The following is a 27,254-nucleotide window of genomic DNA, read 5'->3' on the forward strand; positions in this document are numbered from 1 at the left end:
CCAAGCCCAAACAAGTTAAAATATACTAAATATATAATTGAAGCCAACTGAGAATGTAAACTGGGTTCACTAGCACTATGCCCCTAAGAGCTTCTCCTCCCCTAAATGGGATCCCTAAAACCCTTCCCTCTATAACAAAGTCAAATTTTAAGAAAATAAAGTGCATGGCCAATACTACCCTTCTGGTGACAGAAATCATTACCGAAAACATTTTCCCATAGAAACATTTATTCAGAACTCCCCAAATTAATTTCACTGCTGGAGGTAATATTAAGAATACATAAAAAAAAAATACATATAGCCAGACCAGGTGGTAGCACAGTGGGTCGAGTGTCGACCTGGGATGCTGAGGACCCAGGTTTGAAACCCTGAGGTCATCAGCTTGAGTGCCGGCTCACCAGCTTGAGCTCCGGGTCGCTGGCTTGAGCATGGGATCATAGACATGTCCCCATGGTCACTGGTTGGAGCCCAAGGTCGCTGGCTTGAGCCCAAGGTCAATGGCTTTGAGCAAAGGATCACTGGCTCATCTGGAGTAACGCCCTCCCACCCTAGTCAAGGCACATATGAGAAGCAATCAATGAACAGCTAAAGTGATGCAACTCTAAGTTGATGCTTCTCATCTCTCTCCCTTTCTGTCAGTCCCTTTTTCTGTCTCTCTGGCTTAAATAAGTAAATAAAACACATGTATGCACAAGTGTATATTCATTATGCTAGCCATTTTCATATTTAATCCCCATAAAAACATTTGTAATATGTCGTGGCCTAAAATTATCATTTTGAATTAGTTATTTAATCTGTTTTGGAGAAATTCAGATTTATAAATTACATAGTCTCACTTAAAAAGAACACTGCAATCTAAACTTTTGGTTATCTGATATCGTGAGTAGACAGTTCTGATAGACATCATTAGTGCAAACTTTCTTCCATCTTTTTTTGGGTAATTATCTAGCCTCTTGGATTCATCTTCTTCAGAGTAAAATGTTGAATTATTTTTATTAAAATTTCATAAAACTGCGTGAAAGGGCGTGACCTGTGGTGGCACAGTGGATAAAGCGTCAACCTGGAACACTGAGGCCACTGGTTCAAAGCCCTGTACTTGTCTGGTCAAGGCACACATGGGAGTTGATGCTTCCTGCTCCTTCCCCTTTCTCTCTCTCTCTCTCCCCTCTCTAAAATGAATAAATAAAAATTAAAAATAAAAATCTGCATGAAAGGGACAGTTATAAATCCTAAAAACCAAGACACTATAGAGCAAATTTAAGTTTTAATTTTTTAATTTTAGTATACATATCATATATAAAAGCTTTATCTGATAAAAATATGCCTTATACTAAATAATTTTAAAGACATAATTATTTATATATAACGTTTTCAATCTAATTATACATTAAATGAATCCTTGTCCCTGAACTTCACGTCCCCTGTGAAGGCTGGACGCAGAGTATACGGCCCCCGTTGGGAGGGGCAAGAGTCAAGGGTCTGAGGGAGGCAGCCAGTCCCAACGATCACTGATGATGCCGAGAGGCGCTCGGCCAGCACCATGAACCACGAACGTGCCACTCAGACGCAAATAAGAAAGTAAGCTGTGTGAGTGGCCTTCGTGAGGTTTTTCATATAAAATGTATTTCACATCACTGAAGATATAACTACTAACAAGCTACCCCTAAGTTGTTTAACCACTCCTGAATCCTTGGAGGTAACATCAATATCCGGCTTCCAATTTCCATTCTTTGAAGTGTTTCTCCATCGCCTGCCGGGATTTCACGCTGCCAACATTCACAGTAGGTATGATTGTCTGGGGCTTCAGCCACTGAACAAAGTGCTTCATTTCCAGGTAGCTGCTGTGTTCACTATAAGGGATTCCTACAACACAAAAGAGAAGATTGCCTACTAGAAACCAAATGGATAGGAAAAAAAATTCACAAGCCCAAAATAAAACAAAAGCAATCCAGACTATTTTTGTCAAAAACTCCCTGATGCTTTATTCCTAATAAAATTGATCCTTTATGAGAAATAAAGATTAAAACATGAAAATGATACAAGAACTCTGAACATTAAAAAATCCTATTCCTTTTCTATGTAGACACCAATATACCTTTCTATAGATTCTTATTTATAATTAGGCTTCCCTTTTCAAATAAGTCTTTCCTGGAAGCACTTTGCTCAGCTGTGAATTTCAAGAGAATCCTAGGAATATGAGTAAAAACGGAAGCACAGTAAGCAGGAGGTGCTTGAGCTCGAGCCCGGAAGCCGCTATCAGCCTCCCCAGCTTTGCACACATAAAAAAAATAGTAGTAATAAGAAAAACAAACAAGTTAAATTCTAAAAAGTCCCTTCATCTGCTTTACTGAAGATCAAGTACCATAGAAATAGGGTCTTTGTTCTGAGGAAACGAGGGTTTTTAGAGGCTCAAAGTAAGTCACTGGATTAGTGACACAGCAAACATGTTTCCACCAGCCATTACTGCAATAAGCCACTTTCTGAGGACAGCAGTAAACCTCCGGGGAGATGAAAAAATTCAGGTCGCGTCTGCAGCTCTGGCTGCCACCACATGTCCGCATAGTTTTCCTGCTCTCGGCCTCCCGGGGTCACCTAACAGCGCCCCACTGCACCTCCCTCCTTTCAGGGAGTTCTGCCATCTCCCCTGCATGTCACTGAGCTCGCAAACACGGGGTCTCGGTTAGTCAGCATCTACTTCCTCCGGTCAAACTCCTTTATATCAGTTTCTAATGTACCAAATACACCGGTTTCGAGTTCACAGGGCAATATGAAACTCTCAAACTGTTAAAGCTTCTTTTGTGCCTGTTTTTCTTGCATTTTTTGATTTTACAGCCCTTCTTGAAAATGTAATTACAAACATGAAAAGTGAGAAAAGTTGATCATTATACCATATATTGAAATGTTTCCTTTGGTCTGGGGTACAACATCCGTTATGCATGTTAATTTATTAGAGTGCGTCCATCCTGTAGGTCGAAAAGCCAAAATCTGATCATATCTGCCATTAAGCTTCTTCAAATGACTCTGTAAACCCTGTTAAATAAAAATAGGATATTGATCTAATGGTCAAGGACGATGGGTTATGTGGAATAAAACAATGATTAAAGATGGTACATGGGCACAGTCACAAGAAGTTTTCACTTGGTAAACATAGCTTGCAACAATCTAGTGCAGCAATTTTCAACTGGTGATCCAAGAACTTTTAAAACATGCAACACCTGACTAGTTAGGGGCACTGACCACTTTTCTCTTAGATTGTCAAATTTAAAAAAATGACAACAGCCAACACAATAGCCTTCTGGTGTGAATGAATCAAAATTATACCTATTTTTTTTGTCAGATCAGCAAAAAATATATTTTCTGGTGTTGCAGAATTTTAGTAGTTTATGTGTGTGCCATGAGATAAAAAAAAAAGGTTGAAAATCGCTGATCTAGTGCCTAGCTTCCAAAAAATAAAATAAGATCACTGAGAAAATTTTTCTTTTCACTTTTACTTACATAATGTTAAGCATGCTTAAGTACAGTCTGAAAAAAACTAAGATGGAAGAACTTTAAACATAGTAATTACCTATTTAAAAATTACAATTCAGATAGCTACCAAAAACAAACACCTCTCCAACTCCTAGTACTCTTAGGATATTAATATTAGAGATACTAGTATCTAATAGCATTTCTATTAGATACAAATATTAAAAGTAATAAACATCAACCCAAACATATCCCATGCATGGATACCAAGAGAGAACTGAGACAAAGAGAAAGACAGAAATAATTTTATACCCTCAACGCAGACAGCCATTCGAAAGATGCACGCTGGTATTTTTCTTGGGTATTTCTCCTTTCCACCTTTAAATATGAACTAGAATAATACGAAAACTTTTCATGCTGATACAACTGGGAGTAATAGGCTTCCCTAATGAATCATGAACAGAAAATAAAACTTTCCAAACTAAAGTCATTCTAAGTGATGATATTTGATAAAATTCTTAAAAAAATTAATAACCAAAGTTCAATTTTTGAAAAATAAAAGTCCAGTTAAAGAGAATGTCACAAGGAGTAACAAAAAAGTCTACTATTCTAGGTCTGAAGATGAAATCCAGAGTTTCAAAGGCTTAGTGTAAACTTGTAATAAAATTCTAGTTCTATTTAAAACAATAAAAAATCTAAACTACACATAGTGTCATCTTGGATTTCCAAAGATCTCCCCTTTCTTCCTTAATCATACATGCTCTGAATGAGTGAAGTGTTCTAAAAGATGCTGGTATCCACTCAACCATCTACCTATTCACTCATCCCACAGGATGTGTTCCAGCATTAGTGGCAGGTGCTGGTGTCTGCATGATGGAAGAGAGACACAGCCTTACCTTCTGGAAGCTTACAGCCTAGGGAGAGACAGTCAACAAAACCCACCTTTTGGGTCTTTTTATTTTTAACCGAGAGGCAGGGAGGCAGAGGGAACATACTCCCGCATGCACCTCAATAGGGATCCACCTGGCAACCCCCGTCTGGAGCTGATGCTCTTCTTATCTGGGACCGTGGCTCCGATGTTCAGCAATTGAGCTATTTTAGTGCTTGAGGCAAGGCCATAAAGCCATCCTCAGCACTGGGGCCAACTTGCTCAAACCATTCAAGCCATGGCTACAGGAAGGGGGGAGAAAGGGGGGAAGCAGGGGAAGAGGGGGGAGAAGGAAAGCGAGAAAGGGGAAGGGGAAGGGGAAAGGTGGAGAAGCAGATGGTCATTTCTCCTGTGTGCCCTGATCAGGAATCAAACCCAGGACTTCTACACATGGGGCCGATGCTCTACCACTAAGCCAACCAGCCAGGCCCTTTTGGGTCTTTTTGAATGATCGCTATCTGTCCTTTCTTAACTCTTAACTCTCATCATCTAATGCAAGGGTCCCCAAACTTTTTACACAGGGGCCAGTTCACTGTCCCTCAGACTGTTGGAGGGCCGGACTATAAAAAAAACTATGAACAAATCCCTATGCACACTGCACATATCTTACTTTAAAGTAAAAAAACAAAATGGGAACAAATATTTAAAATAAAGAACAAGTAAATTTAAATCAACAAACTGACCAGTATTTCTTTTTTTTTTTTTTTTAATAATTTTATTTGCCTGACCAGGCGGTGGCGCAGTGGATAGAGCGTCGGACTGGGATGCAGAGGACCCAGGTTCAAGACCCCGAGGTCGCCAGCTTCAGTGCAGGTTCATCTGGTTTGAGGAAAAGCCCACAAGCCTAAACCCAAGGTCGCTGGCTCCAGCAAGGGGTGACTCAGTCTGCTGAAGCCCCGCGGTCAAGGCACATATGAGAAAGCAATCAATTAACAACTAAGGTGTTGCAACGCACAATGAAGAACTAATGATTGATGCTTCTCATCTCTCTCCGTTCCTGTCTGTCTGTCTGTCCCTGTCTATCCCTCTCTCTGACTCACTCTCATCTCTGTAAAAAATAAAAAAATAAAAATAAATTTAAAAAAAAAATAATTTTATTTTTTTAATGGGGTGACATCAATAAATCAGGATACATATATTCAAAGATAACAAGTCCAGGGTATCTTGTCGTTCAATTATGTTGCATACCCATCACCCAAAGTCAGATTGTCCTCTGTCACCTTCTATCTAGTTTTCTTTGTGCCCCTCCCCCTCCCCCTTTCCCTCTCCCATTCCCCCCTCCCCCCTCAACCACCACACTCTTATCAATGTCTCTTAGTTTCACTTTTATGTCCCACCTACGTATGGAATAATGCAGTTCCTGTTTTTTTCTGATTTACTTATTTCGCTTCGTATCATGTTATCAAGATCCCACCATTTTGCTGTAAATGATCCGATGTCATCATTTCTTATGGCTGAGTAGTATTCCATAGTGTATATGTGCCACATCTTCTTTATCCAGTCATCTATTGACGGGCTCTTTGGTTGTTTCCATGTACTGGCCACTGTGAACAATGCTGCAATGAACATGGGGCTGCATGTGTCTTTACGTATCAATGTTTCTGAGTTTTTGGGGTATATACCCAGTAGAGGGATTGCTGGGTCATAAGGTAGTTCTATTTTCAGTTTTTTGAGGAACTACCATACTTTCTTCCATAATGGTTGTACTACTTTACATTCCCACCAACAGTGGATGAGGGTTCCTTTTTCTCCACAGCCTCTCCAACATTTGCTATTACCTGTCTTGCTAATAATAGCTAATCGAACAGGTGTGAGGTGGTATCTCATTGCCGTTTTGATTTGCATTTCTCTAATAGCTAAAGAAGATGAGCATCTTTTCATATATCTGTTGGCCATTTGTATTTCTTCCTGGGAGAAGTCTGACCAGTACTTCAATGGGAACTATGGGCCTGCTTTTGGTTAATGAGATGGTCAACGTCCGGTTCCATACTTGTCACTGCTAGCCATAACAAGTGATATGACGTGCTTCCGGAGCCATGAAGCGTGTGTCCCGCGTCACCAGAAGTAGTACTGTACGTGAGCGACGCCACGCTTTGCGGCACCACCACATATAGTACTCCAGGAGCACAGGATGCATCCTCTCACTGACCACAAATGAAAGAGGTGCCCCTTCCAGAAGTGCGTTTGGGGCGGATAAATGGCCTCAGGGGGCCGCATGCAGCCCGCGGGCCATAGTTTGGGGACCCCTGATCTAATGAATCGCCAGTATCTATGAGCCTTACAGTTCGACCTTTTCACAAAGAACTCATTTTTAAGTATAAATTCTTAGAAATACAATTGTTGAGTTAAAGGATCTACCCCTAATTTCTACTATCACCCAAGTGGATGGGAATGCCAATTTCTCTGAATGTCAGAATAGAAATATTACCTTAAAAAACTGGCCCTGGCCGGTTGGCTCAGCGGTAGAGCGTCGGCCTAGCGTGCGGAGGACCCGGGTACGATTCCCGGCCAGGGCACATAGGAGAAGCGCCCATTTGCTTCTCCACCCCTCCGCCGCGCTTTCCCTCTCTGTCTCTCTCTTCCCCTCCCGCAGCCAAGGCTCCATTGGAGCAAAAGATGGCCCGGGCGCTGGGGATGGCTCTGTGGCCTCTGCCCCAGGCGCTAGAGTGGCTCTGGTCGCAACATGGCGACGCCCAGGATGGGCAGAGCATCGCCCCCTGGTGGGCAGAGCGTCGCCCCTGGTGGGCGTGCCGGGTGGATCCCGGTCGGGCGCATGCGGGAGTCTGTCTGACTGTCTCTCCCTGTTTCCAGCTTCAGAAAAATGAAAAATAAAAAAAAAGAAAAAACAAAAAAAAACTGTCTATTGGTAGAAGACAAGCATGCTTGTTATTCTGTTTGATTACTAGTAAGAGGCTGAGCATGCATTGTTTGTCAGACACTTATATTTTACTGGTGAATTAATAACATTCCTTTCATTTTTCTTTTCTATCAAACAGTGAGCTTCTATCAATAGAAGTCAATACAAGAATACCTACTATTAAAGTCATATGTCTTACCAACCCCTGATTCCCTCCCCCACAAAACAAAAGGTTAAGTTATGGATATATAACTAAGTTTTCATTACAATATCCTTGGCTTTGCAAATTTTCAAGTTTTTTGTCTTGCTTGTTCTAGGACCTACTAATGTAATACAATTTGCTCCATTAGTAATCCTATTCCCCTGGTCCCCACAAAGAAAAGGAAATAAGAGGAAACAGAGGTTTAATACCATCAACTGAGAATTCAACCTTTTGTCTTTTTTTTTTTTTTTCTGAAGTGAGAAGTGGGAAGGCAGGCAGACAGAGTCCCGCAAGTGCCCAACCGAGACCCACCGGCATGCCCGCTAGGGGGCAATGCTCTGCCCAACTGGGGTGTTGCTACCCTGTGACTAGAGCCATCTTCAGCACCTGAGGCGGAGACCATACAGCAGGGGTCAGGAACCTTTTTGGCTGAGAGAGCCATGAACGCCACATATTTTAAAATGTAATTCCATGAGAGCCATACAACGACCCGTGTACATTATGCATTATCCAATAAAAATTTGGTGTTGTCCCGGATGACAGCTGTGATTGGCTCCAGCCACCCGCAACCATGAACATGAGCGGTAGGAAATGAATGGATTGTAATACATGAGAATGTTTTATATTTTTAACGTTATTTTTTTTTATTAAAGATTTGTCTGACAGCCAGATGCAGCCATCAAAAGAGCCACATTTGGCTCGCGAGCCATAGGTTCCCGACCCCTGCCATAGAGCCATCCTCAGCACCTGGGCCAACTTTGCTCCAATATAGCCTTGGCTGTGGAAGGGGAAGAGAGAGATAGTGAGAAAGGAGAGAGGGAAGGGTGGAGAAGCAAATGGGTGCTTCCCCTGTGTGCCCAGACCGGGAATCGAACCTGGGACTTCCACACACCAGGCTGATGCTCTTCCACTGAGCAAACCGGCCAGGGCAAGAATCCAACTTTTGATACAGGTATCCAACCTTATCCATTCCTATCTGTCACTCAGGAGAATCAAATGAGAAGTAATGTCTGCTTTTCATGAGACAAATTAAAGTGACCACAAAAATATCATTAACCTGTGTCACATGCTATTATTATACGAGCCAAACATACAGAAAAGACTGCCAACAGCCATTTGTCATGAATTAACCACAGATGGAGAACTACCATCATGAGGGATTTTATTAAGAATGATTTAATCAACATAAAGTCTCTGATCTATGATTTGTCTCTGATTGTTGGTAAGCAGTTTGTGAAAAAGAAAATTGCTTTCTGTATATGCCACCAGAATTATTTTTTCAGTATGCAAAACAGTCATCTGCAGGACTGTTATAATGTTTCACCACATTCAATTAGGGGTTAGTCATGGGTGGAAGTCAACTCTACATAATGTACATAAACTTGGGATCCCTAGAGAGCATGAATGGGCTTATTCACAGAGCTTTAAAGGGTTTCAGCATGCCTTAGAAATCCCGGAAATTGTATCAGGTTATATTTTCACAAAAGGTCATTAGCTCTGATGCAACAAAACTATTTTTGCCTAGTAAAAATAACGGCTTAAAGTACTAAATAAAATACAACTTCATGGTCAGCGTCAACTTCTGCTCTGTGTTCTGAAGATAAGAAATCATCAAAAATGTCATTCACATCTGGTCACTTTATTGGAGGAAGGGGAAGGTCTCCTGAAGGTAATACCAGCAACAGATGACAAATACAGAAAAAAGACACTGATTCTGGGTCATTCCTTTTCCCAAAGCTCGAGCCAGCTCCGCCCGCTAAAAAAAATCCAAACACGTTCAAAAGAAACACTTCTGAGTCATTACACCTGACTTGAATTCCTGTATTAAAAATGGTACTTGAGTTTGGAATTGCTTGAAGATTTAATTCTCATTTAAGTGTGGATACGTAAATATATGATCTCTAACAGAAGGCAATGCTTATCAGCAAAAACAGTCTGTAGAAGTTGTGGGTCGCAAGGGAATTGTCAGAGGAAGGGGTGACCCTTTTCCTGTTTAAGGTTAATGAATCCCTCTGTTTCCAGAGCCTTCTCAGAAACCTGACTTCATTAAGTGTTCCTCCTCTCCCCTATCTTCAATTTCTCCGTATCCTCGCAGTATAAAAATCCCCATCTCTTAACAGCCAACAAAAAAATAAGCCAACAAGCTCCCTTTTGAGTACTTCCCTCTGGCCATCAACACATCTGGATCCTCTTCACAGCCACGATCCAGGTTTCTTGTCTCCCTTTCTTCACCTCTCATTCATTCATTACTTTTTTATTTTTGTCTTCATGGCAGATGATTGCCAGTCTTTTTTTTTTTAACTGTACCGTTCAGTGGTTTTTAGTATATTCACGAAATTGTGTGACCATCACCACTATCTAAAGCTAGAACTGTTGCATCACCCCCAAAAGAGACATCATATCCACTGACAGATGCTCCCCATTCCTTCTCCCCCAACCCCTGCCAACTTCTAATTTACTACTGTCTCTAGATTTACCTATTCTGGACTTTTCATATAAATGGAATCACATAAAATGTAGCCTTTTGTAGCTACTTCTTTCGCGTTGCAAAATGTCCTCAAGGCTAGTTCATACTGTAGCATATTTAGTACTTCATTAGTTTTTATAGCTTAATAATAGTCCTGCTTTATAGGCCCATCACATTTTGTTTATCCATTCATCATTTGATGGGCATTTGAGTTGTTTCTACTTTTTGGCTATTGTGAATAATGCAGCTATGAACGCTCACGTAGACATTTTTCTGTAGGCATGTGTTTCCAATCTTCTAGGGTACATACAAACCTGGGCATGGAATTGCTTGGGATATGCTCATTCTACGTTTAACTTTTTAAGAAATTATCAAACTTTTCCATTGTAGCTATGCCGTTTTACAATCTTACCAGCAATGAATGAGATTTCTAATTTCTCTGCATCAGCACGGACAGCTGATGCTGCCTGTCTTCCTTATTTTAGCTCTCCGAGAGTGGGAAGTGGCATCTCGCTGCGGTTCTGATTTGTGGTTCCCTGCTGGCTAACAGTGCTGAGCCTCTTCTCCTGTGCTTCTCGGTCACTTGTATATCTTCTCGTTCATATGGCCATTTCTATACTTCCTCATTCGTTCCCTGGCCGCCCTCGGCCATCTGGCTTCCTTCCAATATTGCTTCACTGCAACAGTTCTTACACGGATCCCCAAAGATATTCCAATTGCCCAACGGCCTTTCTTTCCTTATAAGAGCTCTCTGAGGCTTGTGGCACTTTGAATCACTCTTGTAAAGGTCTAGAGCTTTCGTTCCCACAATATTCTGACTCTCCCACTCCCACTGTCCTCCTAAATGGATAATTTACTCAAATGGAACACATTAAGTTAGTAGAAAAGAAAACAGTAAAATAATTTAAAAATGCTATACTCTCTTCAGGATATCTGTTCATTTTATGATTTTCCTCATCTCATTAGCCTCCATACAAATTGGATGCCTCCCAAATTTAAAATTGTTTGCAACTGTTACCATATATATCAATGGACAGAACTTTGACTTGATTATCCTTTCAATTTTTTATGAATTATATACTCATGAAAACAGGCCATTACAATTTTACCTTAATCTTACTAGCATCCCAAGCTAGTTCAAAAAGCTCCATGAAAGTTAGTTCATGAACATTACAGAAAAAAATGAAAATACATCTTTTTGAGTATATTATGTTCTGAATCGTTTTTAATACACACAGATTTGCTGTATTCCATGGCTAGGTGTCAAAACACTAGCAAATGGACTAAATCTTACTGTACAAATAAATCAGACAAGCCTCTCAAATCACAGAGAGGTCACACCTGATGTATCTTAATTTTCAACCCGGAACAAATACTAGGACTTCCACTTGGGCTGCACTTCCACTCTTTACTCCTCACAAGGACATTTCCAACATACATCAGTTCATTGGGCTTGATACTAACACAGAAGAGGTCTTAAAAACAGTAAGGATTCCTTAGAATTTTCCAGTGATTCCCCCACCCACCCAAGAAGAACTGGAAATCGATCTAAGCACAGAAGGTCTGAATGACCAGACAGCTATAGACTTTTCTGCATGTGTTTCTTCCCTGATGCCAGCTCTTTTGGTGTGCATGTGCATTACAACATAGGGCTGCACACACAAAAAACTAAACACACTTAAAATTCCCCTTAAAAATTCTAAGATGAAGGCCCTGGCTGGTTGGCTCAGTGGTAGAGCGTCGGCCTGGCGTGCGGGGGACCCGGGTTCGATTCCCGGCCAGGGCACATAGGAGAAGCGCCCATTTGCTTCTCCACCCCCCCCTCCTCTCTGTCTCTCTCTTCCCCTCCCGCAGCCAAGGCTCCATTGGAGCAAAGATGGCCCGGGCGCTGGGAATGGCTCCTTGGCCTCTGCCCCAGGCGCTAGAGTGGCTCTGGTCGCGGCAGAGCGACACCCTGGAGGGACAGAGCATTGCCTCCTGGTGGGCAGAGCGTCGCCCCTGGTGGGCGTGCCAGGTGGATCCTGGTCGGATGCATGCGGGAGTCTGTCTCACTGTCTCTCCCCGTTTCCAGCTTCAGAAAAATACAAAAAACAAAATAAAATTCTAGGATGAATTTACTATAGGTGATGACTCCATTGTAACTGTATTCCTCCATATCCAATGCAGGAAAATAAAATTCTAGTTTACAGTCATCAGATTACCTTTTCTAAGTTCATCCTAAGAAGACGGGTCTCTTGGATGCTTACCTTAAAATTAATTTGCATCATAGGAAGAAGGTGAACTAGTGAAGTGCACATGTCTGTAGTGATGAGGTCATTAACTTCTGGTAAGTTGAGGCACCGCAGAGTTTTATATTTTTCTTGGGACATGCCTACTTTTGAACATAAAACATCAGCAATAGCTGTAGACAAAGAAAAAGGTTAAAAATAGTAAAATTACAGCTTATGAAAAAATATTACAATCTACCCAAATTTTAAAATAAGAATGTACCAAATAAATTTTGCCATAATATTGCAAAAACCACTCAACACTTTTGCCATAATACCGCAAAAAGGCTGAATAATTTTGTTGGTTAAAACATTCAACACTTTTGCCATAATATTGCAAAAAGGCTGAATAATTTTGTGGTTAACTGTGTGGTATAAGTCGTGAGAAAACCAAGGAATTTATTTTTAAAAAGCTATCATTTAAAAATGGCAAACTATGTACAGAAAGGGGTAGAAGAAGGAAAAAAAAAAAACAAATTTGGGGGAGTTAAAAGCCTGGCTTCATCACTTCATATCTTAATGTTTGACCTTATGTGACCATAGATGGGAAGAAATGGAAAGTACTTCGCAAAAACAGTTTAGTACTCTATAGACAAACTACAGTTACATCTCCAGAAATCATTTAAAAACAAAAATTAAAGCTATTCTCTAAGAGAAGTAATTGATGGTTATTATCAAAGAATGCAGTGATACAACTCTGTACGAGGCATCTTTGAAACTTATGAAAATACTAACAGAGCACAAGCATTTGTTCTATAAACATTTGCAGATCGAAAGGCCACCTTAAACGCACTTATCAAATGTTTCCGTTAAGTTAAGCTTTTCAGCGTTTAAATGAATCAGACTCCATCAAGTTTTCCTCCAACTTCAAAGGTAATATGGAACCATTTCGGGGAAATAAATACCGAAGCCCAAGAATAGTGACCGAAAGGGCTTTATGCAAAAAGAAGCTGATCTTTATAATATATTAATGTAAATTAGATACAGCTCACACCCACCTAGGAAGACTTTCTCTTTTCCAATAGAGTAAGTGCCACAGACAACAAGAGTACACGGGTTTCGAGTGACAGCCTCAAAGGCAGTGTTGATGGCAAACTGGATAACCTCTTGCTGAGACGGAAAGCAGTATTCGGGGCTGCAGTACCTGTAACACGGGAATGTGGTGCTCACGAAAGAGCGACAAGAAAGCCACAGCATCAAGTAGACCACTCTTCTAGAAAATAAGCCTTAGCAAAATTACACATGTTAACAGTAGACCCTATTGACGCCACTGCACATTCTCTGACTGCCTGTGGTTGAAATATTTGTTACCAGCTATGGATAATTTATGATGGGGTTATGTATTTTCAATATGCTTTTTTCATTAGGTTTCTCTTAGCACCTTCAAATAAAGAAATTGCCTTTTTTTCCCCTTCAAGAATATTACTAGCCAGCCAGCTATTTTAGCTCTGAATTATAAACCTCAGTATCTTTTTTTCAACCCCATTCACTATCAAAGAAAAAAATCTACTGAATGATCTTTGGACTAAAAAATTCTGCTATAGTAAAACAAATCATTATTAAAATAATGAAACGAAACATGAACTTAATGAAGGAGTTTTAAATCAAACAGTATTCACATGGTTGTTATCCTCTCTGCATGGGAGAGAAATAGATACAGCACATAGGAATGTAACAAATCCAGTTGGGTCTACCTCAACACGGTAACATCCTGTGAAAACTAACCCTCAGACTACTATTTTTATATATCTGAGATGAAAATTAAGTGCTTTTTCACTTAAAAAAAGCCATTAAGTACAGACACCAGAGAAACATATTTTTCCCAATTTTTAAAACTGTTTCTTGTTGGTCAGACATCAGAACAGAGAACAATCTTAAGCCTTTCTCTATAAATACACACAGAGAAATTCAGAATTGTATGTAGAATAATACTAAGTAATAAGAAAAGGGTATTCTTTTTTTTTTTAACTGATTGTTTTCTTAATTTACCTAGTGTTTATAGCACATATAAAGGAATGGAAAAATAGCTCATGTCTGAACCCAAAATGTGGTAAGACCATATTTTACTAAAATATGCCATCCAAACTCTTTTCTCCTTGGAATAGGTTGAAATAGGTAATATAATTAATTTCTAACCAATTAGTGAAGCACTTTAATATATAATAAAAGAAATAATGGCTTATACAATGTTTGCAGCACTTTAGTAATTCAAGGTTGTCACTTATAAATTACCGTTTTGAGAAACAACACAAATTCTGAATACTGAGGAACAGAATCCTACTCTGGCCTCAGTTGCCTCTTCTCAATTATGCTTTGTAGTTAGATACTTTGAGAGGATAAACTAAAAGGGCGTTTTCCTCATTTACCCTCCAATTTTTCTTTCTTGTGTCTGTAGTAGGATTCTCACACAAACCATATTTTCAAAAGGAAATTATAAAAACAACAACAACTGAGCCATGGTAAGTTAAGACATGTAATCCCAGATGTGTCCTTCAGCAAGTATGTTTCATTTCAACAGCACCCCTCTGATAAACAGCCTTAACATGATCATTGACAAAAAGCCTAAGCAAAGGCTCAAATCATTCACAACAGAAGCGGCCAACACTGCCTGTGGGGATCGAAAGCACACGAGCAGAGCTCCTCTTACGTGGTATCTAAGTACAGCGTGTGGACCTTCTGGCCGGCCAGCAGTGAACGTTCCATGCTGGGGTCTGCCCGGAAGTCGCCGGTGTGTAACAGGACTTTACCATTGGGAAGCTTAAACAGGATCATGACAGAACCTGGACAGCTGAACACAAACATTCCAAAGAAATAGTCTTAACACAGGCAAAGCACCTACAGGAAGAGTACTTATTTCAATATTGAGTTAATGCACCTTATTAGCTGACCGCTGTGATAAAACATTGTACTACCGAGAAAATGTAGCACTTTAATTAAGGGAGTTCACATCATCAAAAAGGAAAGGAAAGCCTTGGCCGGTTGGCTCAGCAGTCGAGTGTTGGCTCGGTGTGTGGAAGTTCCGGGTTCGATTCCCAGCCAGAAAACACAGGAGAAGCGCCCATCTGATTCTCTACCCTTCCCCCTCTCCTTTCTATCTCTCTCTTCCCTTCCTGCAGCCAAGGCTCCATCCAAGCAAAGTTGGCCTAGAGTTAGGCAATGAGGATGGCTCCATGGCCTCTGCCTCAGGCGCTAGAATGGCTCTGGTTGCAGCGGAGCAACACCCCAGATGGTCTGAGCATCACTCCCTGGTGGGTGTGCCAGGTGGGTCCAGGTTGGGAACATGCAGGAGTCTGTCTCTCTGTCTCCCTTCCTCTCACTTCAGAAAAATACAAAAAAAAAAAAAAGGAAAGGAAGAACGAAAGAAGATAAAAAGAAAGAGAAATAGAGAGAGAGAGAAGGAGGGAGGGAGGGAGGGAGGGAGGGAAAGGAAGGAAGGAGGGAGGGAGGGAAGAAGGAAGAAAAAGGAAAGAAAAGGAAAGGAATGGAAAGGAAAGGAAAGGAAAGGAAGAAAAAAGTGTGCCAGAAACGACTAATTTAGCAGGTCTGGTTTCTCAAACATCACACATTCCCAAGAAAGGCCGTCTTTAGGACTAGCACTTGGGAGGCGAGTTCTGAGCCCTTGGAACATTCTGCTGATAAGAGTGCATTATGTGTGCCTGAGGCCTGGGCCATCTGTTGATCGTGTGCTCAGATGGTTTATGCCAACTATGTGATCCGTGGAGATTTCTTGGTTTTGTGCTAGGGCAGTGGTCGGCAAACCACTGCTCACGAGCCACATGTGGCTCTTTGGACCCTTGAGTGTGGCTCTTCCACAAAATACCACGTGCGGGCGCTACCTCGATAAGAAATGTACCTACCTATATAGTTTAAGTTTAAAAAATTTGGCTCTCAAAAGAAATTTCAATCGTTGTACTGTTGCTATTTGGCTCTGCTGACTAATGAGTTTGCCGACCACGGCTCAGGGGACTGGAGTCTGAGTAGCTGAGGTCAGCCACGTGGCGCTGCACACCTCCATGAGTGACCCTCAATAAAAACAAGGACAACAAGGCCCTGGTGAGCTTCCCCGGTTGGCAATGTTCCACCTTGCTGCTGGGAGAGTTAGCACATCTGTGCCACTCCACGAGCAGGGACACCTGACCACTCGTGCCTGCTTTCTCCTGGGTTTCCCCACTTGCCTCGTCCCTTGCTGAGTTTCATCAGCATTTCCTCCCTGTGAGAAGCTGTATAAATTTAAAAGCTTTGCTAAGTCCCGTGAGTCGGGAGTCCTTCTAGTAAACCACTGAGCCTAAAAGTGGTCTTGGAGACCCTTGACACAAGGGGGTTTGGAAATTATGTCCAAAACACAAAGAACTGTCATTGTGAATTCTAAGAAAACACAGTCAATAATTACTTTTGTAATTAAAATCTTCCCCTATATCCTTGTTCCAAAACTTCAGACCCCAATGATTTTACTGGGGATTTCTATCAAATGCTTTGGGAAAAAATAATACCAGATACTACATAACCATATTTCATTAAATAGAGGAAGAGTGAACACTTCATGAGGTCAGCATTACCCTGATATCAAAATTAGACAAAAGCATTATAAAAAAGTACAGACCAATATCCATCACAAAATGACATAAAATTCCTTAACATATTAGCATATCAAATCCAGTAATATATTTTTTAAAAAGATAATACATGAAGACCAAGTGGAGTTCATCCCAGTGACGCAAGGTTGGCTTAACATTAAAAAAAATCCATCATTAGTTTACCATATTCACATTATGAAGGAGAAAAATCATACGATTGTCTCGATACCAAGGAAGTATCTGACAAAATTCAACACCCATTCATGATTACGAATTCTCAGCAGACTAGGAAGAGAAGGGATTTCCTCAACCTGATGAAAGGCATCTGTGACAAACCTACTGCTAACCTCATGCTCAATGGAGAGAGAATGAAAATTTTTCCCCTTAAGATGAGAAACAAGGCAGGAGGCCTGTTTTCACCAGTCCTATTCAACACTGTACTGAAGGTCTGAGCCAGTACAATCAACACGGGAGAAAGCACTCCGTATGGAAAGTCAGAATCAAATCTTCCTTTAGGCCCTGGCTGGTTGGCTCAGTGGTAGTGTTGGCCCAGCGTGTGGAAGTCCTGGGTTTGATTCCTGGCCAGGGGACACAGGAGAAGCGCCATCTGCTTCTCCACTCTTCCCCCTCTCCTTCCTCTCTCTCTCTTCCCCTCCTGCAGCCAAAGCTCCATTGGAGCAAAGTTGGCCCGGGTGCTGAGGACAGTTCCATGGCCTCCACTTCAGGCGCTAGAATGGCTCCGGCCGCAATGAGGCAACAATCCAGATGGGCAGAGCATCGCCCCCTGGTGGGCATGCCTCGTGGATCCCAGTTTGGTGCATATGGGAGTCTGACTGCCTCCCCAGTTCTAACTTTGGAAAAATAAAAAAAACAAAAAACTTGCTTTATTCACAGACAACATGCTTGGATATGTAGAAAAATTTCAAGAACCTACAAAAAACCTATTAAAACTAATGAGCAAGTTTAGCGAGATCTTGGGATACAAAGTCAATAACTGAAAATCAGTTGTCCATCAAAGGTGAGTGGATAAACAGATTGTAGTATGTCCATACAATAGACTCTACTCAGTAATAAAAAAGGACACAGTACTAATACACACCATTGCATGGACGGGTCTCAAAACCATGATGAGTGACAGAAACCGGACACAGAGGATACTGTTATGATTTCGTTTGGATGTATCCCCAAGGACAAGTCTAATCCACAGTGATAGGAAACGGATCAATGATTTCCTGGACCAGAGGAGGGATCTGGGGGTGCAATGAGAAAGAGCACAAGGAACCCTTTTGGAGTGGGAAGATTTTCCTGTGTTTTTACTGTGGCGGAAATGATGTGGGGGTGTACTTATGCCAAAATTCAGCACACACTTAAAATAGATCCACTTTATTCATGTAAATTATACCTCAATAAAGTTGACTAAAAAAAATGAGAATTTGAGTCGTCATAACTGGTGATTATAAAGAGAATAGCAGACAGAAATGTGAAGGCAACCGGAAGAGTGAGCACTGGCCTCGATTTTTAGAAGACCTAGATCTAGTCTTTTTTTGTATGTGTGTGACAGAAACAGAGTCAGAAAGACAGACAGGGACAGACAGGAAGGAAGAGAGATGAGAAGCATCAATTCTTTATTGCAGCACCTTAGTTGTTCATTAATTGCTTTCATATATGTGCCTTGACCAGAGGGCTACAGCAGAGTGAGTGAATCCCCGCTGGAGCCAGCGACCCTGGGCTCAAGCTGGTGAGCTTTTGCTCAAACCAGATGAGCCCGCGCTCAAGCTGGCGACCTCGGGGTCTCAAACCTGGGTCCTCTGCGTCCCAGTCTGACGCTCTATCCTCTGCGCCACCGCCTGGTCAGGCTAGATTTAGTCTTAATTTTAATTTTCTGAGTAGGTAGGATCTCTAAGGCACAGGAGGATAACATTCTGTGAAAAGAAGAGCAAAGTTGATAGTTGCATTTTTGCGATGTAAATAGTGATAGTACTCTACGTTTAAAAAAATGTGGAAAAGAGAGAAACCATTCCCACCCCACCCCCAAATCCTTTCATTTCTTTAGTATCAAAAGCCTGAAAAATTACTTAAAGGGAAAAAGAAAACCTTCTAGTATCTGAGTGGAGTACAAACTGTTAAATTATATAAGTGATATTAAAGGAAATGGCAAAAGGTTATCTCTTAAAGAACAGCTGCAACAATGTTAACATATATTTTTTTAAAATAAAGAGTTTCATATGTCAAGCATAGTGATGTAAACTGGATAAAAAGAAGGTTAGATAACATTTTGAGGCTTTCTACATTTATGGATTCTGTAATTAGGTACGTTACATTTTTCAAAAGGAGAAACACGTTCAGCTCAAGTTTTAAGAAATATCAAACCTATTAATATCAATAAAAAAGTTCTTAAATACCCAGGCCAATGTGTCTTCCTTTTGAATATTAGAAAAATAGGCTATTAAGGTAACTTTAATACTTACTGATTGGCATCAAGCAAAACAACTCTGACACCATTCACTACACATTCAGTGCCCATTGGTAATGGATGGATATATTGTTCTTGCACATGAAGTTTGCTCTTCAACAAATTGCCAGTTATCTGCAAAACAAAATGTGCTTACTGCTGATCCAAGGAAACACTAAGTATTTTATTGCATATCTAGTTTAGAATCCAAGCATCTTAATACTCTTTGTTCTCCCCTTCTTACATTGTGAAGTAGTTCATCTATTGTTTTCATAAACTAAAGCATATTTTAAAAAGAAACCAAAAAGCTTTTATGCCTATTGACAATAATGCAATGAATTTTAGAAACTCAATGTGGATCTGGTTTCTCTATCTTGCCTAGTAGAATGAGGGATCTTATTATTCCTTTTTAACCCAACTGCTTAGAAATTCACTGCATTCTACAAATGCACAATTCAGAACACTAAAACTTACCTCACTACAATAAATTGGGAATGTGAAGTGTTTAGACAACCCAGCATAATGATCAGAATGAAAATGGGTGAGGAAATAGGCTGTGCAACCTTCAACCAGTCCGTACTGAAAGGCATCAACTGTGAAGCCAGTTCCTGCAGGGAAAACACCACAGGGCTGTTTGAGCAACACTCACAAAGAAAAGGGATCACCATTTGATTACAAATACGGTACGCCATCAGATCTCACGCCTAACTTAACTTTATCATTTAACACTTACTCCAGACTAATTCAGCAAAAGGTGATACAAGAGAGGAAAATGAGTCTTGTAAGTTTCCACTAAATATCCCAGTATAGACAAAAAAATTTTAAATGAATAATTATACAAAAAATCAAAATACTAGACCACAAACCAATTACTCCTTTGTCTTATTGAGTAAAAAATTTATTTCTCTGAATATTTTCCTGATACTTACTGGGTACCTAAATTCCTTTATGTCTTCAAAATAGCAGAAGGAGAATGCTAACTTTCTTCTAAAACATGAATGAATGCTCAATGGCAGATGACAGTGATAGGCTTCTAAGGGACAAAAGATGATTGAAGGCCCAAATAATCTTACATATTAGAATGGTTTGTGGCCCTACAAAGCACCACAGTTCAATAACAGATAAACAGTTTATCAGTAGTATTTGAATGTCATTGTGGGGGTTGGGAGAGAGGGAAGGAAACGAAAAAAAAAAAATGCTTTAAAAAGTCTCCTTAGAAAAGCAATAAAAAAAAAGGTTGAGCTTATTCTAAAATGTGTTCATGAAATACCCAAGGGCGTTCATGAAAGAAATAACCAATTATATGCAATTAAATAAGCAAATAATTCTACTGAGACTTAACACATAAATACTAGTTTTAGACTCATTTAAAATACAGAAAATCAATCAAAATAACTTTTAAAAGCAAACCTAGTGCTATGTTGTACAAAAATGCTCTTCTCTACATAAATATTTTGAATTATAGCTCTAAATGATCAATAAAGCCCTTTTAAAAATCTTTCTGAAACCAAGTGTTTTTTGGCAGTTTTCTTTTATATTCTTTTGAGGAGTTAATGGTTCCTTCAATAACAAAACTCATCTCACCACACAATTTTTCTATTAACTCGTCTATGAAGACATGAGAAATTACAAGGATATGAAAAGGCTGAGAAACTAAGTTATGACATAGTTTTAAAATGTTTGGCATTTATGATGACCTAGGGGGATATTTTATAGCTTCATATTGATTTTGAAATAATCCTCTAATTTTTGTGAGCAGTATTTATAACCTGTCACATTTTCCTTCTTTGGAGCCAGTTAGTATTTTGCATTTCTCTTAAGTGCTTAGAGCCTGTCTTTTATTATAGTTATTTTATAGGGAGTTTTTCCTCCTTCTGTTTTAAGCTAATCTTTACCAGTCCTTTTTTTTTTTTTTTGTGACAGAGAGAGAGGGACAGATAGGGACAGAGATGAGAAGCATCAATTCTTCGTTGCAGCACCTTAGTTGTTCATTGATTGCTTTCTCATATGTGCCTTGTTGGGGGGGGGGTATAGCAGACCGAGTGACACCTTGCTCAAGCTAGCGACCTTGGGCTCAAGCCATACTCAAACCAGATGACCCCGTGCTTAAGTTGGCGACCTTGGGGTTTCGAACCTGGGTCCTCTGCGTCCCAGTCTGACACTTTATCCACTGTGCCACCACCTGGTCAGGCTTTACCCGTCTTTACAAATCTATAATACTTACCTAATCAGTACAGTATCTTATATATACAATATGTTGAATAAAACTTTACTGAATGGAGCAAAAAAGATGAAATACAAACATAAAAAAATCTATGTTACAAGTCAGTGAAGTATCACACACACAAAACCCCCCCACCAAAACACATACACAAAATTATTTCATGCCAACACACACATGGGGCAATGAATGTGAAATTCAAAAAAAGTTGACTTCTATTGCAGATACAATAAGCACTGATATTTCAACTTACCAGATATTTTCTTATAGAATGGACAAGTCCTTTTCCTTAATTCTCCTGCATAAGACGACTCTGGGATTTTAGTGTTACTTCTCTGACACCTACCACAAGCTGACTTGACAAAAATGTTGTCACTTAAATGGACTGCTCTAGCTTTTCTCCTGTTAATACGGTAGTCTGACCTCTTCTGCGGTGTTCCTTCCTGTAGTGAGTCTGACTTTTTAAGTCTCTTTCTTTGATGCTGTGCTTTCTTACTGGAAAGTTCCGCAGATTGTGAATTCTCATTTAAACTCTTTGCATCAAATTCTAAATCACTTAAAGATTTTTCTGCTTTCCTCTTGCATTGCCTGGACCTCTTTTCATTAGGGCTCAAAACTGGATGTAAGTTCGTCCCTTCTAGTGTACTTCCCTCCAGCACTTTCTCTTCTTTTTTTTTAGGTGGTAGACCAAAGTACACACCAATATCCATTTGCTTCATTACCTTGGTAGAAGGCTGTGTTGCATTACACTGAGAACCAGATGGCAACATTTTCAAAGACTTAGCAGCCGTCACTGCACCAGAAATTCTCTCTGTATTTATACCTGTAACTTTACTGTCTAGCATACCAACTAATGCCTTTCTGCAGAAACACGCTGACTTAGGACTATTCTTAGCACTAACATCCTTACTTGATAATTCTCCAATTTTACTTTGGGATGGATGGAACGAAAGACAGCTGCCTAGGACCTGGCTTTCAAAAGGTTTTGTCATTTGACTCTCAAGTAGTGGAAGACATATTTGATTGTAAACAGCTGATTCTTCAGTTAGCTGTTTTTGTTTATTCGATGGAGATAAGTGAAATTCTGGATCATCTGGTTTTGCTTCAGGGGCGTGATAACTAGAAGCAAACACCCCCGCTAATGCACGTGGAAACACCAGGAAACCATCACCATCATCAGAGTATGCTGGATCATGACACAAAGTCATACTCTCATCCCGGAAAAGAGGTTGAGATGAATCATTCAGAGTGTTGTATTTATACAATTCCTCATTGTATTTATCTTGAATTAAGAAACTATTCACTTGGGAGCCACTCTCCTGATCCCTCAGGAAGGGACAGTGGAAGTTTTCCAGCAAAGAACAGCTGTTGTCATCTTCTAGGCTGCCACCTTTAGAGCTTTCTGCAAAAAGCAGTTCCTGTTGTGAATCGTCCAGCTTTTCATCTATATCATCGTAAGTTTCTTCATCACTTTGAAGTGGAGAATAGGAAATTTCACAGTCACTCCAGTCATTTTCTGGCAGTGGCACACTGATGTGCGCTGAGTTTTGGCTGTCTAATTCTTCAGCAAGAGGCAAACTCACTCCTACCAGTTTGTTATTATTAACACATTGTGTAAATCGTGGAGCTTGCTGGGACATTTGGGTATTTGTTGAAGAGGAAATATTTTTCTTGGTTTCAGTTGGAGACTGAGATGTTTTTAGACACTGTGTCACCAACAACGGAGCAAATGAAACATTTTGTAAGTTCTCAGTTTGCTTTTGATAGGGCCATTTCCTTTCCTCAAGGCTACTAAGAGAGGCTGAATTAGTCTCACTGAAACTACCACCTAAGCCATGTGATGAACTGCTAATAGGACTATTACCTGACCTACTCTGAGCTAGCAGGAGGTGAGTATATCTCTTGTAATGAGAAGGAATTGCTGAAGTACACAGAAGACCATCAGGGCACTCTGAAAATTGTAATAAAGAAAAAAGGTATTACAGTATCAAAGCACAGACTAAATTTTTGACAGTATTGGTATTAATAAATTAACACATAAGGTTCAAGTCATCAACCCTACTTTGAGGCCTTGGGACAACAGCCATCTTTACACAGATCAAAAGGTCAGCGTAAAATAACAGTAATCCAGTCTGTTTTTGCAAGGTGCCAGTTATTATTTTTAAATCAAACAGATATGAGCTTCTTCAAAACCCATGTTATAATTGTATTATGTATTTCTTAAACAGGTGCTACAAATCGACACTATCAGTTTCATTGGTTCATTACTGCTCAGGCAATAAAGAATAAAGGCCGACATATCTTTCACAGAACTGAAGTTCTACCTCAGTTTTTCTTACGGGGCAACTGTAGTAGCTAATTAGAGTCCGTTATTTAATATTCACACTGCATACAATAACAATAGTAACAATCTTAATTAGTTATAACCTGGACAATTTAGATTCCGTTCTAAGACTTGAAATTCACCTTGATAAACTGGTTAATAATAATCTGAAAACCATTCTCCATCATACCATGATGATTGAGTAAAGTTCTGTAAACCATTTTGGCATACCCCCTTGTATGTTTGTTCCCTGGTTTATAAACATGATGATCCTCTCCATCCCTGCCCCCCAAAAGATGATACATTAAATTAGAAGACTTTATTCCTTAAAACTCATAAAAGTATTTTTTATAGAATAGAGTTCAATTCAAGAAGGGTCCATCTGAGACGATTCAAAAGAGTTTAGTGATGAGAAACACAAAAGAAAAATCTCTTTGAGGTGGTTTCATCTGTAAGACATTTTACCCTGAGGTGTTCACTATGGACTTAAAAGCAAATTACTAGCATTTGATGAGGCTCTCACTTGCTATACTTTTATAAAGAATGCCAAATTTTAAGAGTTCTTTTGCATCTTCATGCAAAACTTTAAATTGACAGGCTAATAATAAAATGTCTTCTGAATCATATTTAACAGGAAAGCCATACCAAATATTATTTTACTCTACTGAATTCTAATTCTTATACATCTACCTACTGTATATATAATTTTAAATATACCAATCACCATAACCTATTCTCCATATACTCCATGTTGGATTTTCTACATTTACACATGACATTTCTTATACATTTAAAAGATAAAAACACAGCATTACTTCAGTCACCAACTGACACGTATTGATTATTTGAACCTTAATAACCTAAGACCCCTTCCAATTCCTCTTCCTGTACATTAGCATTATGCACCCAACAGAACCCCATTTATTAAGACTGGATTATATTCACAATTTGCTAAAAGTCTGTTTCATAAAAGATAGCAAAATGGGTAAGTTGTTTATCTTTTAAGAGCCCTTATCTACAAATGTCAATACCACCTAACTTGTGCAAGCAACTGTGAGTCATGTAAATTAAAGTGAAAGTATCTAGCATACTATGCGCTCAATTACTATTTATGAAAAATAATTCAGATTTTAAGGGACTTTTATAAAATGCATTTAGATTGTTTCCAAGTTTGCAACCTTCTTTACAATGACACCATGGCTGTTATTTTTTTACCCTTCTCAGGAAGAGTAAACATGCATTTTCTTGTTTGCTTCTTCTAGAGTTAAATCATTTAGAGCAGTGGTCCCCAACCTTTTCTGGGCCATGGACTGGTTTAATGTCAGAAAATATTTTCACGGACTGGCCTTTAGGGTGGGACGGATAAATGTATCACGTGACCGAGACAAGCATCAAGAGTGAGTCTTAGACGGATGTAACAGAGGGAATCTGGTCATTTTTAAAAAATAAAACATCGTTCAGACTTAAATATAAATAAAATGGAAATAATGTAAGTTATTTATTCTTTCTCTGCGGCCCGGTACCAAATGGCCCACGAACCGGTACCGGTCTGTGGCCCGGGGGTTGGGGACCACTGCTCTAGAGTGTCTCTTTTCCCTTTTGGTTTATCGCTTCCCTTGCTTGTTTCACGGGACTCCTCCCTCTGGCCTCGTGCAAGTCTATTTCAGGGCCACTATCTTTTTTTGTAATCTTACCTGTTTCAGAGACTGGTGGAGCATCCAAACACTCAAAAACATGCCATCGAGGTGTTTGACCTATTAGTGAGGAAAAAGGCATCTGGCAGCTTGGGCAGTACCCCTCATAAACTGGACGTATCTTTGGAGACACGTGTTTCCTCTTGGGAGTCCTACGGTGCTTTCCTGGAGTGGTCTCCTGGCCTTGGGACTGCTGGGTACCATCTCCACAACTGGAATTCTGACTAGAAAGTATGGAAGTCTGACTATCTGTTTCTCCAACACACACTTCAGGGCCCTTTGCCTTTTCTTTTGCTTTCACAGTTCTTTTATTTCTGTTTCGTTTAGACTGGTATTTTCCATCTGTTGCGTTTTCAACAGATTGTGGAATAGTCTCAGAGCAATTATTTGTACGTACTCCTTTGGGTTTTCTTTTGGATTTATATTCCCAGATGCCTTCTTCTGAACAAGTGTCTTCTAACATGGCAAAATGATTTTTATCATTAAAGAAGCATTAATCTTAATTGAGTCTGCTTCTTGTTAAAAAACTTTTAAGTGGAATAATCTGGCTGGGGGAAAAAAAGGTAACAAAATATCCACTAACCTGATGGGAAACTAAGGGCCTGGTAACGAATATATTGGCAAACTACAAACTTTATACCTCAGAACATCTGCTACAATAAAATTAAGAGAAGTACCACAGAGGAAGCATCTGAGAAGTTTTCTATTTTTGTGGCTACTATTTTGTTCATGCCTTTTCCAGGACTTAATTCATAAAAATAAAATCAGTAAAATTTTGGAAACTTAGCAATAACGGGCGTCTTAGGACGAGCTTTGTAAAGTGTTAGAAAGCTCTGATCAGATCAGTTCTCTTTCAACTGGACAGCTGTCCAAATAACTCACAAATCCACCCACAGTCTCTGGCCAATTGGCTCAGCAGGTGTTCCAAGCACTAAGGGGCTACCTCATTTTGCTAATTAACACTGGTCACTCCATAATCAAAGAGGTGTGTGATTCCCAGTTCAGGTAATTGCCCTTATCCATGACTCGTGGATATTCAACAACTTCAGTTTCCTGGGTCAGTCCACAATCTTCCTCCAGGAGCAATGACCAAACACTGCGCAATAAACAAACAAAACGTAAACATGTGAAGTCGTGCCTGCACTGAGGCCATACTCCTCACTCCAGACCACAGAGGTGGTCGGTCCTGTAGGTGGGCAGCCCTCTGTTCACTAGTCTCAAAACCAAGGTTCATTTGCCCTTGGCCTCCCACGGGCTCTACCTTCTCTTTGCACGTGGGAGGCTTCAAGAAAGCCCATGAGCTACTACCACAGCCCGCTGCATAAAAGCAATCACAGCCCGCCTGTCCTAACCACTGCAGCCTGGCCCCCTGGGGTCTCCGCCGCACCTGCCCCCAGCACCGCCCCGGGGCAGCTCCAGCTGCGTCCGCTCCCTCGGCGCCCCCTCCCCCTGCCCCGCTGACAGTCTATTCGCGCCGGCACTTTCAGCACTGCGGGGGCGACAAATGCCTGTGTGTGCGTAGGGACCAAAGCCAGCGGCCACTCACCCGCAACTTTTCAAAGCCTCTCCCTAGAAGATATAGCGCTACTCCTCTCCCTCTCCTGGTCGGGAACTGCTTCCTGCTGCCAGTGCTGTGTCGAATCGGCTGGTTCCGGTCTAAGAGCCGGACTTTTAAAAAGAATGGAAAAAAACAACAACCCTGTGCCCTTTCCAGCCCTGCGGGTTCATTTTATTTTTTTGTCCTAAAAGGGAAAGGAGGGGGGAGCGGTGCTCTCGCAGCTTCTAGAACGATCCCCGCGAGGCC

At 40.3% G+C, this 27,254-nt stretch overlaps 1 protein-coding gene across 3 annotated transcripts; it reads right to left on the reverse strand.

Moving 5' to 3' along the window:
- Nucleotides 1-1,256: 1,256 nt before the first annotated feature.
- DCLRE1A (DNA cross-link repair 1A) lies at nt 1,257-27,251 on the reverse strand. 3 transcript variants are annotated; one of them, XM_066239676.1, is made up of 10 exons: nt 26,997-27,251; nt 25,451-26,546; nt 21,687-23,384; nt 19,687-19,820; nt 19,229-19,347; nt 14,834-14,974; nt 13,185-13,330; nt 12,166-12,320; nt 2,889-3,030; nt 1,257-1,863 (listed from the first exon to the last, which is right to left on the reverse strand). In XM_066239676.1, the coding sequence occupies exons 2-10, from the start codon at nt 25,911-25,913 to the stop codon at nt 1,703-1,705; spliced, it is 3,159 nt and encodes a 1,052-aa protein (XP_066095773.1). In that variant the 5' UTR covers nt 25,914-26,546; nt 26,997-27,251; the 3' UTR covers nt 1,257-1,702. The 3 variants fall into 3 exon arrangements, with proteins under 3 accessions (XP_066095773.1, XP_066095774.1, XP_066095775.1); XM_066239677.1 differs by lacking the exon at nt 26,997-27,251 and adding an exon at nt 26,838-26,899; XM_066239678.1 differs by lacking the exons at nt 1,257-1,863; nt 2,889-3,030 and adding an exon at nt 5,823-5,937.
- Nucleotides 27,252-27,254: the final 3 nt, after the last annotated feature.

This window comes from Saccopteryx bilineata, chromosome 7, assembly GCF_036850765.1.
Source record: "Saccopteryx bilineata isolate mSacBil1 chromosome 7, mSacBil1_pri_phased_curated, whole genome shotgun sequence".
Taxonomy (NCBI): Eukaryota; Metazoa; Chordata; class Mammalia; order Chiroptera; family Emballonuridae; genus Saccopteryx; species Saccopteryx bilineata.

Coding starts and splice junctions, on each gene's coding strand:
- DCLRE1A (XM_066239676.1), bottom strand. CDS start 25,913: ATGTTAGAAGACACTTGTTCAGAAGAAGGCATCTGGGAATATAAATCC. Junction 12,321..13,184: donor AAAAGAGAAAGTCTTCCTAG/GTGGGTGTGAGC, acceptor CTTTGTCTACAG/CTATTGCTGATGTTTTATGT. Junction 1,864..2,888: donor AGGAAACATTTCAATATATG/GTATAATGATCA, acceptor TTTGTGTTGTAG/GAATCCCTTATAGTGAACAC.